Here is a 14,724-nt window from a genome sequence, read left to right as displayed (position 1 = left end):
TTGTGGAGTGGGTATTGTATAGGGAGCTGAGGGCAAGTGCCCGCACAAACAGTATGAATACAGGATATTTTGCTCCACACCGTGGATCGGGCAGAGGTGTCACATGTCCCCTGTGTAATCTGCGCCAGCGATTGAGCCATCGTGCTGAGTAGTTTTGGGGTGTGGAAGGGAATAGTGCCGGGTGAGGGTGGAAAACAGGGTGCCTTTATAAGCGGATGATTTGTTATTGTACTCAGAGCCGAGTAAGTCGATGGTGGCTATACTGGAGCTGCTCCGAACGATTGGGGTATTTTTCAGGGTATAAGGTAAATTTGGACAAAAATGAATACTTTTTGGTGTCCCGGCCGGGGATGGGGCGGGCTGCCGTTCAGTAGGGCGCTGACCCTCTTTAGATATCTGGGGGTGCAGTTGGCGCGGGACTGGGTCGGGAGCTCCATAGGTACAATGTTACTAGCTTGGTGGGAAGAGAGAATGTGGGATGGTCTTCCTCTGTCACTGGCAGGTTGGGTGCAGGCGATTCAAATGAATGTGTTGCCACGGTTTTTGTTCTTTTTCAGTGCCTGATGATCTTTTTACCAAAAGCGTTTTTTAAGGAGATGGGGAAGATGATTACCTTGTTTATTTGGTGGTAGCGGGGTGGGGGGCAAGGATTAGGAAATGACTTCTGCAGAGGACAACAGGTAGGGGGCTGGGCCTCCCGAATCTATTGTATTATTACTTGGGTGGCGAATGCTGAGAAGGTGAGGAAGTGGGTCAGGGTCCCAGTGGGTTAGAATGAAGGAGAGTCTGTGCAGGGGGTCGGGGCTGAGGGCGTTAGCAACAGTGCTGCTCCCGATGGCCCTGGGTAAATATCCTGGGAGTCAGATGATGGTGGGAACACTGAAGATTTGGAGGCAGTTGAGGCAGCTCTTTAAGTTGTGGGTGGGGTCATGAGAGATGCTGATTCGGGGGAACCATAGGTTTGAGCCAGGGAAGTGGGATGTGAGGTTTCGGAGATGGGAGGAGAGGGGAGTTAGGGTATTAAAGGGTTTGTTCCTGGGAGGCCGTTTTGAGGCTGGAGGAGCTGGGGGAGTAACATGGACTGGGGCAGGGGGAGGTATTTAGATATCTGCAGATCCGGGATTTTGCCAGGAAGGAGATTCAGAGCTTCCCGGGAGCACCAGCATCCACATTGTTGGAAGAGGTATTGATGACAGGGGGAATGGAGAAGTGGGTGGTGTTGGTGATTTATGGCAAGATTCTGGGGGAGTACAAGGTATCATTGGATGCAGTTAAAGCTAATTGGGAGGAAGAGTTGGAGGATGGGCTGTGGCATGAGGTGCTCCGGAGGGTAAATGCCTCAACCTCGTGCACATAAGTCACGTTAGTCTAATGGTTACAATTATGATCAAATTGTCCTATTATCTTCTTATAGCTCTTTTTATCCTCCTCTGTGTCAAATTGAAAAGAGTTAAACAATTCAATTGCTTTGGGACCCACTATGGTTAAAAAAAGTGCAATTGTTCTCTCGTCCAAGGCATCTTGTAAGCCAAGTGCCTGTACTACAGCGTGAATTGCTATCTCAAATCATGCCAGTTCGCATCTATGTTGCCCAATGTGTGCAGGTGTTGTGGAGTCTTCAAACCTTCCATCTTTTATCTGGCACGAGGTGCGCTATTTTCTTTGCAGTCGGTCTTAGGATGTTTCAATTTTCGCATGTTTTCTTTCCTCAATGTGTTTTGTCGAATTGCTAGATCTAAATACTCCTTTCTTTCTGACACCCATACCCTGGTACCATGTAATATTCTTTGATTGTTTAAATTATTATTATGGTTGTAGTGTTGCCACAAAGAACATGCAGACTTTGTACTCAGTCAAAGTCAATTTATTTACACCAAGTTATAAATTGCGAATTCTTAAGTATGCCGAAAAAGCTAAGTATTATATCAAATAACTACAATACACAGAACTACTGAAAAACAACTGTCTCCAACCCTCTCACCTAACTCTCTCCAAGATCATGTGGGTCACTGTGTGGGCTGTGAGATGTGCTCTTACTCTATCTGGTGGCTGGGTGCTGTAATTATACACTAATCTACATATTCATTCATATATACAAAGATGATATACTATATACACACAAAGATGATGTAATAGATATCATTTCAGATGCTGGCCGAGACCATGGCGGGACTCCAGGACTAGCAGCACCATAGTCAGGGGATAGCTCCTCTCGCACCATGCATCTGGAGGGAGGAGGAGGTGTTGGGGCCCCTGCCGGTACTCCCGCAGAGGAGGTCCCAGAACATCGCACACCTCAGACTCTCCCCCTGCTGTCCCTGGTGCATCTGATGGGCAGCAGGCAGGACAGGGCAGCATCACGTCACCTGGGGAAACCGAGCAGCAGCCGGGCCCATCCAGGCCCAGAGGCCTCAGAAAACGCTGCCAACGGAAATCCAAGGCACAGGGTGAGAATCCTAGCAGGTTGCATCCACTCCTGAAGTACCATCTGAGGGACCACCTAGATGTAGTGTTATCGCCAGGATGCGGGCTATCTTCCCAGTGTTATACTCGAGGGCTCCTCCAAGGCTATCTAGGTACCTGAACTGCATCTTCTGGAGGTCGAAGCACCGCTCAATCACCCTTGGCCGCTGTGTTAGCGTTGTTATAGCGAGTCTCACCGTTGGTCTGCGGCCTCCAGCTAGGTGTCATCAGTCACAATTGTACGGCTAACCCCCGTCACCCAGGACCCAGGTGTCTCAAACATACCAGGAATCAAGTGTGCCAGGATGAAGGCAATGTGCACACTGCCTGGGTATTGGGTGCAGACGTCCATGATGCGCATCTGATAGTCACATATCAGCTGCACGTTCATTGAGTGGAACCCCTATTGGTTTGTGTCGAGCGTGCTGTCATCTGCAGGTGCTCGTAGGGGGACATGCATCCCGTCGATCACCCCCCCCTTTCCCAGGGCATGTCAGCGATGACGGCGAACCCTGCTGCCTGGGCATCCTGGTGCTCGATACACATTGAAATGGATGTATTGTGCCAACCGGGCATGTAGACCTCCGTGACCGCACAGATGCACCTGTGCATCGACCTCTGTGGAAAGTGGAAAATGAGGAGAATAAAAATATTTTAAAAAAAACAGATGCTCACCAACGTTTAACACTCTGGAGGCCATACACGATCTGGTATCCGACAAAGTGATAATGTAGCTCTGCAAAGTTGCAGGTCTGCATTTTTAACTTCAGATCTGTAATGAAGCTGTCTATTGGTTTGTGCGTTTTCTGCACAACCACTTAAAAAATATATGTTTCAGTAGTCACGTTAGTCTGAGGGTTACACTGATGATCAAATTATTCTATTACTTTCTTGTAGCTCTTTATATCCTCCTTTGTGTCAAATTGAAAAGAGTTAAACAATTCAATTGCCTTGGGACCACTATACAGTTAAAAAAAGTGCAATTGTTCTCTTGTCCGAGGCAACTTGTAAGCCAAGAGCCTGTACTATACCGTGAACTGTGCCACCACCCTGTGGGTCTGTGCCACATCAGCCAGTGACTGGGCTACCTCCCTGTGTCTGTGCCACGCCGGCCAGTGCCACTGACGTTCCCAGCCATGGCCTGCTCTGATTGGACCATGCTGAGGAGCTCTGTTGCAATGTCCAGGTGGCTCTGGCACATGGCTGCCTGTGAGAGGGCAGCCCTTTTCTGAGCCTCGGTCTGCGCCTGCACTGAATGCACCAGGTCTTAGACACGCTGATTCATAGCTGAAAACGTCGCCCCCCAATGCCTCCACCACGGATGCTACCCATGCGGTGTCGGACAGTTGTGATGGAAAGTCGGTGTCATCCTCCGACCTGAGCCCCCAGGGTGCCCAGAGTCTCGGGCGGAGGGCTGGTGACTGGGCTGCTCTCCCTGTCAGTGCTCGGTTGTCTGAGGGGCACCAGATCTGGCACTGGCGGTGGGCGGGGGTCTCCGGATGGACTGGCCCCATCATGGGCTTCTCCTGCAAGACACAAGACGGCATATGATTGCACAGCAGGCTGGGGAGAGGGGGGTGTCTTGACACATATGTTATGGGCAACCGCTGCTCAGCGGGGTCTCACTTGCTCACCCATGACCACACGCCACCTCTGACAACATCCCTTTCCTCTGGGCCATCGGCCATGTTCAGGGCCCTCTGCTCGGGCATAGTGAGGGCCCGCAGTCCTGCTGGTTCCCGTCCAGTCTTCTCCTGCTCCCGGCAGTTGTCTGCGGCCTTCTTGTGAGCGGGAGGTTGGGGGGGGGGGGGGGGGAGAAATAAAAACTACAAAACTGTTACATGCTCCAACGCATGCAGCCCAGGGGTTGGGTAGATAGTGGCCTCGATGATGGCAGGGTGTCCGTCCCCTGGAGGGTGGGGCAGGATTATGGGTGTGTGAGGGGGATGGGGTTAGTGCCAGGAGCACGGAGCAGCCGACTCACCCTGACAGCGCTGAGAAAGTTGTGGAGTTTCTTGCAGCACTGCCCACGGTGGTGACCGCCTGTGCTACCTGCGCCCAGTCACGGCAAATGGCGGTGTGGTGGGTCGGGGAGGTCTGTGTGCGTGGAAAGGGGGGGGACGTTTAAGTCTGGTTGTGGCGTGTGCCTCATAAGTTCCAATCATGGACCCGACAAATCCAGCACTTTTTCATGGAATTGATTCCGTTCCATGTGGTGATGGTGCTAGCTTATTTAAAGTAGCTGAATCGATGCAGGTGCTGCGCTGATTTTTCTGTCACAAAACGCCACATATCCTCCGCTGTTGCTTTTAAATGCTCATTCCTCCCTTCAGTTTACTCTTCCAAATATTACTTGTCCCTGGCTCTTCACAAACTGTTTCACCTTCACTTCTTTCTCCCTACTGACTTGCCTTCTCTGACACGATTTATTCCCACCTTCTTGTATTCTCTCTTCCCACACCTTCTTGCTTTTCACTCTGCTTTTGTACATTCTGCATCTTCCTATATACTCTTTGCGACATGATTTAAAGTTTTTGGCAGAATCTACACAAACGCAGCACTGAAAGCATGACTAACCAAGGTTGATGCTTCTACTTGCAGCAATCCGATGTGCAAAGAGGTAATTAACTAACAGATACTTTAATGAATTTCTCATCACTGATATTATAGTATTAGCACATGTATGGTTCGCCTTTCCTGTGTAATTACTGGTCATGCTTGTACCCAAGAATGAAAACAAGCTGAAGTGTTCAGCAGCAAGATTCCTATCAAAGTTTGAGAGCATGGCCGATTTTCGAAGATTCTTTCAGAGGATGTAGGAATCATTGGTTAGGTCAGCATTTGATGCCAATCTCCAATAGCCCTGGAGAAGGTGGTGGTGAGCCTTCTTGAACTTTTGCTGTCCACTTGGTGTATGTACACCCACAGTGCTGATGGGTAGGAAGGACTTTGCCCCAGTGACAGTGAAGGAATGGCAGTGTAATTACAAGTCATGATGGAGTGTGACTTGGAGGGGAAATTGCTGGTGATGGTGTTCCCATGCACCTGCTGCTCTTGTCCTTCTATGTGATAGAGGTAATTGGTTTGAAAAGTGCTGTCAAAGGAGTTATTGAGTTGCTGCAGTGCATCTTGTAAATGGTACATATGGATGCCACTGTGCGTTGCTGGTGGAAGACATAAATCAAATAAGGTGCCAGTTAAGCAGGTTGTTCCATCATGGATGATATTGAGCTTTGAGTGTTGTTGGAGTTGCAGTTATCCAGGCAAGTAGAGAGTATTCCATCATACCCCTGACTTGACTTATGCCTCGTAGATATGGATAGGCTTTCGGGAGTCAGGAGGTGGGTTACTCACCTCAGATTTCCCAGTCTCTTACCTATTCTATGCTATTTCTGAGGCTGATCCATTTCAATTCTGGTCAACTGTAACACCCCAGAGTGTGGGGAATTCAGCGATGATAATGGTGTTGAATGGCAAGGGGAAATTATTAGATTTACTCTTGTTGGAGATGGTCATTTCCTGGCTCTTGTGTGACAGAAACGTTACTTTTAAAATTTGCAGTCCCTTTATGTATTTATTTTTGTTGTGTGGTTTACATGATCAATTTTAAGAAACCAAACCAAGAAGAGACTTTCTGGCTGCTGCATGGCCCAAAGGGAGCACTAGTATTTACTGAAGCCAGAGGGCAGACAAAACATCAGTTTCTTCCAACTGATTAAGTATGAACAATTCTAACTGTTTCCAACTGCAAAAGGATATATCTTTGAGAGGGATTGCCTTTGATTATGTGCATTAGACAACTGCAAGATTTTTTTTTACAATGGAACTAATAATAATCTTTATTTTGCAGATCACGGAGTAATTATTTTTGGTAAGTAGGAAAATGGAGTAACACAAGTTTTTCTCATAATCCAGAAACATTATCATTTTTTCTTATTATCTACTGACAGTTAACAGTGTTAGAATTATATTTTTGGGAATCCCAACTTGAAATTGCATTGCAGGTATTCAGAATATAATCTTTTACTATTTGGTTGAACACTTGTTTCTCTTATCATACTTTAAAAATATGTTCATTATTTTATCATCAGTTGGTATTCGATGGAATTCACTGCAATAATGTATTAACCCAAAAATATTAGTAAGTAAGATAGTTTAGAATGTATTACGGTGACTGTGGAATTAGGACATTGGTCATTCCTAACTAGTGGATGTTGGAGTATGCAATTGTAAATAAGGATTAGTGACGTTGAATGAAAAAAGTGAGTTTTTACATAATTTTATCAAGGGGTACAAGTTTAAACATCTGGGGTGGGATTTTCTGGTCGCCAACGCCGAAATTATGTTCGGCCACAGAATACCCAATTCCGACCAAATCGGGGGTGGCGCAGGTTTAGTGATGCTCCGCCCCTGGGACAATGCCCGAGGCCCAACCCCGATGCTCCGCACCCGACTTCCCGAAGGCGTGGGTCACATGTGGTCTCACCTGTCGGGAACTCGGCGTGGACTCAGTCCAGCGCCGCCACAGTCGGGAGAAGGCCAATCTACGGGCAGGGGGCGACATTATTCGGGGCTGGGGGCACTGTGGGGGATGGTCCGGGGCGCACAAGCTGGCCGAAGGGGGGGGGGGGGACTATTTAGTTGGCCGGGTCTACAAGCAATCTCCACCAAGTAGCATGACACGGCCGCTGCAGGCCGTTGCTGTGCGCATGCTCGGCCACGGACCCAACATTTCTCCGGGGCATAGTGGAAGCTGGAACCAGGTGCTCTACGCTGCCATCCTGCTAGCCCCCCGCAAAACGGGGAACCGGTGGCCGTTTTGCACCATTTTCTCTGGCGTAAAACACCACTGTTCCCGCACTGGTGTGGGGACATAACCCCAGAATCAGAGAATCCAGCCCCTGGTTACTTTAGGTGGAATTTTCCAATATATTTTCAGTATCGGTTCCAGTGAGAAATCTGGGGAGAATGCTGACGGAAATAAATTTTTCGTATATTGCCTCTTTAACAATTTTTTTCTCTCCACCTGTTTCACATCGTGCTCGTGGCAGTTTGCCTCGGATTTGCTCACCCTGGGAGACTTAATCTTTGCGATCATTGGGGCGTTCCTTGAAAATGCCTCTAAGTCCAATCGGAGGCATGGCTGTCAGAAGATAGTACCATGTTTCACATTGGACGTCCTCACCAAACTTCTGGATGATGTTGAGCAGAAGTATGCAATCCTCTACCCATGATCAGCCAGAGGTCCAGTAAGAAAGGTAACCAACCCCGCCTGGGAGGCTATGGCCATGATATTGAGTGCCAGGTCACTCCATAAAAATATGAGGCTGCAGTGCTGGAAGAAGATAAATGACCTAATGCAGCTAGGGTAAGTCTGCCTCCTCATTTAGTCCAGTGCACCCTTTAACACACCCATCTTAACTGCTCCACGGTGATCGGTTTCCCACCCACCTCATGAGGTTCCTGGATTTGTCATACCACCCTCCCCACGATCTGCCCAGTAGATAATCTGCTCCTCACATCCCTGCTCCCACTCACCTCCCATGCATGCTAGACTTCATTACCATTTGACCTGGCAGGACTCCCGCTTAAATTCTCCCCATCTGTCTCAATGAAGGACAAACCTAAGCACCACTGCTCTGAGCAGGCATCGCCTATTAGAATCATGCCTGCATTGAAAGCCACAACGCCCTTTGAGGACAGAGCCCTTGAGCTGGACAGCAAGAAGCAGGACCTTACCTGTGCAGAGGGTAAGGTGAGAGGGAAAAATCCATCTGTGGGAATGAGCTCTTTGTCCCCTATCCGGTACTTCTGTGTATACCCTAAATTCATTCCAACTATGCAGTTCTTGCTGTTTGGCATCTTTGATACCTTTTTCATCTAATTTATTGGAAGCCACCAAAATCTGACATGCATGTGGGCTTCTACTCCTATGAGTTTTTGTAGTCTTACTCATGATCCGAGATCTTGATAAACTTATGTCCCCTATCGTGCCTGGTATCCCGTTCTGTACTGCTCCTGCTTGATCTTTCCCTTCTGCTGTGGAATGTTCTTTCAATAGTTCTCAACCTTTTCCTGCGGACCTGTTCACCATCTGATGTACTATCTGAACTTGCACTGTGTTTCTGTGCCTCCATTTTTGAACTTCCCAATCCATTGTCTTGACTGCCTCCCCGGAATGCTGCACATTCAACCAATGTTTATACTTTCCAGTGGCCTTCCCTGCTCTACTAATAACAGTTACATCCTTCCATTGACTAGACCCTCCAAGCACGTATGTCACTTTTGTACCAACTTTTGGCAGTTGTCGGATTTCCGGTGGCGGCGATGAATTAGGAAGCCGCATATTTGGGAGCTCCCGATTCAAACTGACTTTTTGGCTCTCTTTAGAGCCCAAAACGGAATTTTTTCGACGTCTCCCGGTGGGAGAAGTTGTGGTGATCAACTTTCTCCACATTTAATGCCTCGAACTCGGAGTGGAAAGCGGGAAAAAACGGCAGCAGCTCCCCAGAAAAAACGGGGGAAGGATTCCAAAATGGCGGCCGGCGGAGCACCAGAGAACTGGAGGCTGTGGGCCCAGGAGCAGCAAGCTGCTCTCCTGCGCTGTTTTGCAGATTTTAAGGCTGAGGTGCTGAGCTCTCTGCAGGAAATGAATAAAAAGCTTTCGGAGATTCAGACGACCCAGGGTGCTGCCATCCAGGCGTTGCAGGAGCAGGCCGCTGAACGAGAGGAGGAGGCCGTGGTCCTTGTGAGTAAGGTGGAGGGGCACAAGGCACTCCATAAGAAGTGGCAAGACCGCTTCGAGGAGCTTGATCTCCGCATGAAGCGGAAGAATCTGAGGATCTTGGGCCTTGCGGAGGGGCTGGAGGGGTCGGATCTGCCAACCTACGTGGCCATGATGCTGAACTCGCTATTGGGGGCAGGATCTTTCCATCTGCCTCTGGAGCTGGAGGGAGCCCACAGAGTACTGGCCAGGAGGCCTAAGGAGAATGAACCCCCGCGTGCGGTGCTGGTGAGGTTCCACCGGTTCAGTGATCGGGAGTGTGTGCTGCGCTGGGCCAAGAGGGTGAAGAGCAGCAATTGGGAGAATGGGGTAGTACGGATCTACCAGGATTGGAGTGCGGAGGTGGCTAAGCGGCGGTCTGGGTTTAATCGGACGAAGGAGGTGCTCTATAAGAAGAAAATAAAGTTTGGAATGTTGCAGCCTGCGCGCTTGTGGGTAACTTATTTGGAGCGGCATTATTATTTTGATTCACCGGAGGAGGCATGGGCCTTTGTGCGGACGGAGAAGCTGGACTCGAACTAGGGATTGGGGGTTGCGGGGTCGGTTGTAATGCTTTATTGCTGGTTTCTGCTGTTGCTGTGTTTTTTCTGTACTTTTGTAATTTTGATATGGTTAATTATTGGGGTGTTGTTCTGTTTTTTGTTGGGGGGCATTGTTTGAGTTTTGTATTTTGCGGGGGGGGGGGGTTGGGGGGTTTGTTGTATTCTGTATAGGGTTGGGGGTATGGAGTGGGGCTGGTATTTGGGAGCTGCGTCAGAAGGGTGTGGTGGGGCAGTGCGAAAGCGCGGGCTTTCCTCTGGTTTCCCGCGTTGCCGGGCTGGGGGGGTGGAGATGAAGACCGGGGGGGGGGGGGGGTCTTAACTGGTTCCTCCCCGCGCTGGAGCGGTGCCTTGAGGAGTGACAGGATGGGGGACGGTCCCACTTTGGGAGAGGTCGGGCTTTTGGCAGGAGTTTCCGGGGTCAGCAGAAGGTAGCTGACCCACGGAAGTGCAATGGAGGACGGGTCGCGGCTAGGAGGGTTCCTAGCCTGGCGGGGGGGGGGGGGGGGGGGGGGGGATACCGGGTTGCTGCTGGCAGGGTCAGGAAGGAGCTGGTGTGGGCCGGGGGGACAGAGGTGAGGTGTTGTCGCTGTGGGGACTGGGTCGGGCGGGGGGTGCTGGCCTGGGGCGGGCAGTCGACGGGCTATGGCTAGTCGACGGGGGAGGGGGCGGGACGCCCTCTGATCCGGTTGGTCACCTGGAATGCGAGAGGATTGAATGGGCCGGTGAAGCGGTCGAGGGAACTGGCTCATCAGAGGGGGCGAAAGGCAGATGTGGCAATGCTTCAGGAGACCCACCTGAAGGTGGTTGACCAGGTCCGTCTGGGAAGGGGTGGGTGGGGCAGGTTTTCCACTCCGGGTTGGATGTGAAGAACCGGGGAGTGCCGATTCTGGTGGGGAGAAATGTGTCGTTTGAGGCATCTGAGGTGGTGGCGGATAAGGGGGGTAGGTTTGTTATGGTAAGGGTGGTAAGGGGCAGGCTACAGGGAGAGAAGGTGGTACTTGTTAGTGTGTATGCCCCAAATCGGGATGATGCGGGCTTTATGAGGCGTATGCTAGGACGTATCCCGGATCTAGAGGCGGGAGGTCTGATTATGGGGAGGGACTTCAATACGGTGTTGGATCCTTCACTGGATCGGTCTAGTTCAAGGACAGGTAGGAGGCCGGCGGCGGCCAAGGTGCTGAGGGGGTTTATGGACCAGATGGGAGGGGTGGACCCATGGAGGTTTGTGAGGGCGAGGGCACGGGAGTACTCTTTCTTCTCCCATGTACATAGGGTTTATTCTCGGATAGACTTCTTCGTGGTGAGTAGGGGACTGATTCCGAGAGTGGAGGAGGCCGAATATTCGGCCATTGCAATCTCCAACCACGCTCCGCATTGGATAGAGTTGGCGATGGGGGAGGTGCGGGACCAGCGCCCGTTGTGGCGGTTGGATGCGGGGTTGTTGGCGGAGGAGGAGGTGTGCAGGAGGGTCCGGGCAAGTGTTGAGGAGTACCTCGAGGTGAATGATACGGTGGGGATGGTCTGGGAAGCCCTGAAGGCAGTGATTCGTGGGGAGCTAATATACATCCGGGCACACAGGGAGAGGAGGGAGAGGAGTGAGAGGGATAGACTGGTGGGGAAGATCCTGGAGGTAGATAGGAGGTACGCGGAGGCACCAGAGGAGGGATTGTTGGGGGAGAGGCGCAGCCTACAGGCTAAATTTGATTTGTTGACCACTAGAAAGGTGGAGGCACAGTGGAGGAAGGCACAAGGGGCAGTGTATGAACATGGTGAAAAGGCGAGTAGGATGCTGGTTCATCAGCTCCGCAAGCGGGATGTGGCTAGGGAAATTGCTGGAGTGAGAGATAAGAGTGGGAATGTGGTGCGGAAGGGGGTAGAGGTGAATGAGGTCTTCAAGGACTTTTACGGGGAACTGTACCGGTCGGAGCCAACGGTGGAGAGGAGGGGAATGAAGAGTTTTCTCGACGGGCTATCTTTCCCGAAGGTGCAGGAGGAGCAGGTGGAGGGGTTGGGGGCGCCGATTGAGCTGGAGGAGCTGGTTAAGGGGATCGGGCAGATGCAGTCAGGGAAGGCGCCGGGGCCGGATGGGTTCCCGGTGGAGTTTTATAAAAAGTTTATGGACCTAGTGGGCCCCCTGCTGGTGCGGACACTTAATGAGGCGTGGGAAGGGGGGACTTTGGCCCCGACGATATCGCGGGCGCTGATTTCTTTAATCTTAAAGAGGGACAAGGACCCCCAGCAGTGTGGTTCATACAGGCCCATATCTCTCCTTAATGTGGATGCCAAGGTGCTGGCAAAGATCCTGGCCACCAGGATAGAGGACTGTGTGCCAGGGGTTGTACACGAGGACCAGACAGGTTTTGTTAAGGGAAGGCAGCTGAACACGAACGTGCGGAGGTTGTTGAATGTCATCATGATGCCAGCGATTGAGGGGGAGGCTGAGATAGTGGTGGCGCTGGATGCGGAGAAGGCCTTCGATAGAGTGGAGTGGGGGTACTTATGGGAGGTGTTGGGGAGGTTTGGATTTGGTGAAGGTTTTATTAGATGGGTGAGGCTGCTATATGAGGCCCCGATGGCGTGTGTGGCCACGAATGGGAGGAGGTCGGAGTACTTCCGGCTTTATCGAGGGACCAGGCAGGGTTGCCCCCTGTCCCCCTTGTTGTTTGCATTGGCAATCGAACCGTTGTCGATGGCGTTGAGGGATTCAGAAAGATGGAGGGGTTTGGTGCGGGGTGGGGAGGAACATAGGGTGTCGTTGTATGCCGATGACCTGCTACTGTATGTGGCGGACCCGGTGGGAGGGATGCCGGGGGTGATGGAGCTGCTAGCTGAGTTTGGGACCTTTTCAGGCTATAAACTAAATCTAGGCAAGAGTGAGGTGTTTGTGGTGCACGCTGGGTCCAGGAGGAGGGAATTGATAGGCTCCTGCTTAGGAGGGCAGGGGAGAGTTTTAGGTACCTGGGGGTGCAGGTGGCCAGGGACTGGGGGACTCTTCACAAGCATAATTTCACCAGGCTTGTGGATCAGATGGAGGAGGAGTTCAAGAAGTGGGACATGCTGCCATTGTCGTTGGCGGGGAGGGTGCAGTCCGTCAAAATGACGGTGCTCCTGAGGTTCTTGTTCCTCTTTCAGTGCCTGCCCATCTTCATCCCCAGGGCCTTTTTTAGGAGGGTGACTAGCAGTATTTTGAGCTTTGTGTGGGAGCATGGGACTCCGAGAGTGAAGAGGGTTTTCCTGGAGTGAGGGAGGGATAGAGGCGGGCTGGCGCTGCCCAACCTTTTGGGGTTCTATTGGGCGGCCAATGTGTCAATGGTGCGTAAATGGGTGATGGAGGGGGGGGGGAGGTGGTGGGGGGGGGGGGGGGGGGGGGGGGGGTGGAGGGGGAGGGGTGGGGGGGGCGGCGTGGAAAAGAATAGAGATGGCGTCTTGTAGAGGTACGAGCCTGGGTGCCCTGGTAACAGCGCCATTGCAGCTCTCTCCTAAGAGGTATACCACGAGCCCGGTGGTGGCGGCAATCCTAAGAATCTGGAGACAGTGGAGACGGCATAGGGGGGAAACAGGGGGCTCGATGGAGGCTCCATTAGGTGGAAATCATCGGTTCATCATAGGAAACACTGATGGGGGACTTAGGGGGTGGTTTAGGACGGGCATCAGTAAATTGAGGGACCTGTTTATTGGCGGGAGGTTTGCGGGCCTGGGGGAACTGGAAGATAAATTTGGGCTCCCCAAGGGAACATGTTCAGATACTTGCAGGTAAAGGCGTTTGCTAGGCGACAGGTGGAGGAATTTCCTTTGTTGCCCTCGCGGGGGGCGATGGACAGAGTGCTTTTGGGGGTGTGGGTCGGAGGGGGGAAGGTGTCTGACATTTATAAGGTAATGCAGGAGGTGGAGGAGTCTTCAGTGGAGGAGCTGAAGGCTAAATGGGAGGGGGAACTAGCGAAGCAGATAGAGGATTGGACTTGGGCGGATGTCTTGGAGAGAGTCAACTCTTCCTCTTCATGTGCGAGGCTTAGTCTCATCCAATTTAAGGTGCTGCATCGGGCCCATATGTCTGTGACTCGGATGAGTAGGTTCTTTGGGGGTGAGGACAGGTGCACCAGGTGTTCGGGGAGTCCAGCGAATCATGCCCATATGTTCTGGGCATGCCCGGCACTGGAAGAATTTTGGAAGGGGGTGGCGGGGACGGTGTCGAGGGTGGTTGGATCCAGGGTCAAATCAGGTTGGGGACTCACGATTGTTGGAGTTGCAGCAGAGCCGGGAGTGCAGGAGGCGAAAGAGGCCGGTGTTCTGGCCTTTGCGTCCCTAGTAGCCCGGCAGAGGATCTTGATGCAGTGGAAAGATGCGAGGCCCCCAAGTGTGGAGACCTGGATCAGTGACATGGCGGGATTTATAAAATTGGAGAGGGTCAAATTTGCCCTGAGAGGATCAGTACAAGGGTTCTATAAACGGTGGCAGCCTTTTCTGGACTTCCTGGCTCAAAGATAGGTATCTTTGTCAATAGCAGCAGCAACCCGGGGGAGGGGGGGGGGGGGGGGCGGTGGAAGGGGGGTGTACTTTATTGTTTCTATTTTTTTCTGTGGTTATTTAACTTAATATTGTGTTAATTTAAGTTGTTGTTAATATGTTTTGTTGTTCATTGAAGATGGGCGAATGTTTATGACTGTTATCATTATTGTTATTGTTGGTATTTTATTGCGGTTCGTTGTTGTTATATAAATACAACATTTTTCAATAAAAATGATTTTTAAAAAAAAACTTTTGGCAGTTGTCCTTTCGGAAAAATGGCCTGTTCTAATTGTCATGAGAATGTGGCTTTAAGAAATATTTGGCTGCTCATGTTACTGCAGTGATGTCAGAGTGTGAGTGGAACTGAGCTCTGGCTCTGCTTTTTAGTTTCGCTTTGAGAAAAGCTTGGGTGTGTCTGTGTATTTTTGG

At 51.1% G+C, this 14,724-nt stretch overlaps 1 protein-coding gene across 2 annotated transcripts in view; it reads left to right on the top strand.

Moving 5' to 3' along the window:
* The window catches only part of LOC119979068 (complement receptor type 1-like), a 333,444-nt gene that overhangs the window by 280,017 nt on the left and 38,703 nt on the right, over positions 1 to 14,724 (top strand). For both annotated transcript variants that reach the window (XR_005463633.1, XM_038821049.1), the window contains exon 14: positions 6,314 to 6,334. Coding sequence is in view for 1 of the 2 variants with exons in the window: in XM_038821049.1 (XP_038676977.1) it covers positions 6,314 to 6,334 (21 nt within the window). In the remaining variant the exon portion in view is untranslated. The remainder of the gene's footprint in view (positions 1 to 6,313; positions 6,335 to 14,724) is intronic.

This window comes from Scyliorhinus canicula, chromosome 15 (assembly GCF_902713615.1).
Source record: "Scyliorhinus canicula chromosome 15, sScyCan1.1, whole genome shotgun sequence".
Taxonomy (NCBI): domain Eukaryota; kingdom Metazoa; phylum Chordata; class Chondrichthyes; order Carcharhiniformes; family Scyliorhinidae; genus Scyliorhinus; species Scyliorhinus canicula.
The sequence above is the reverse complement of the archived record's forward strand: the minus strand, read 5'-3'. Positions and strand labels throughout refer to the sequence as shown.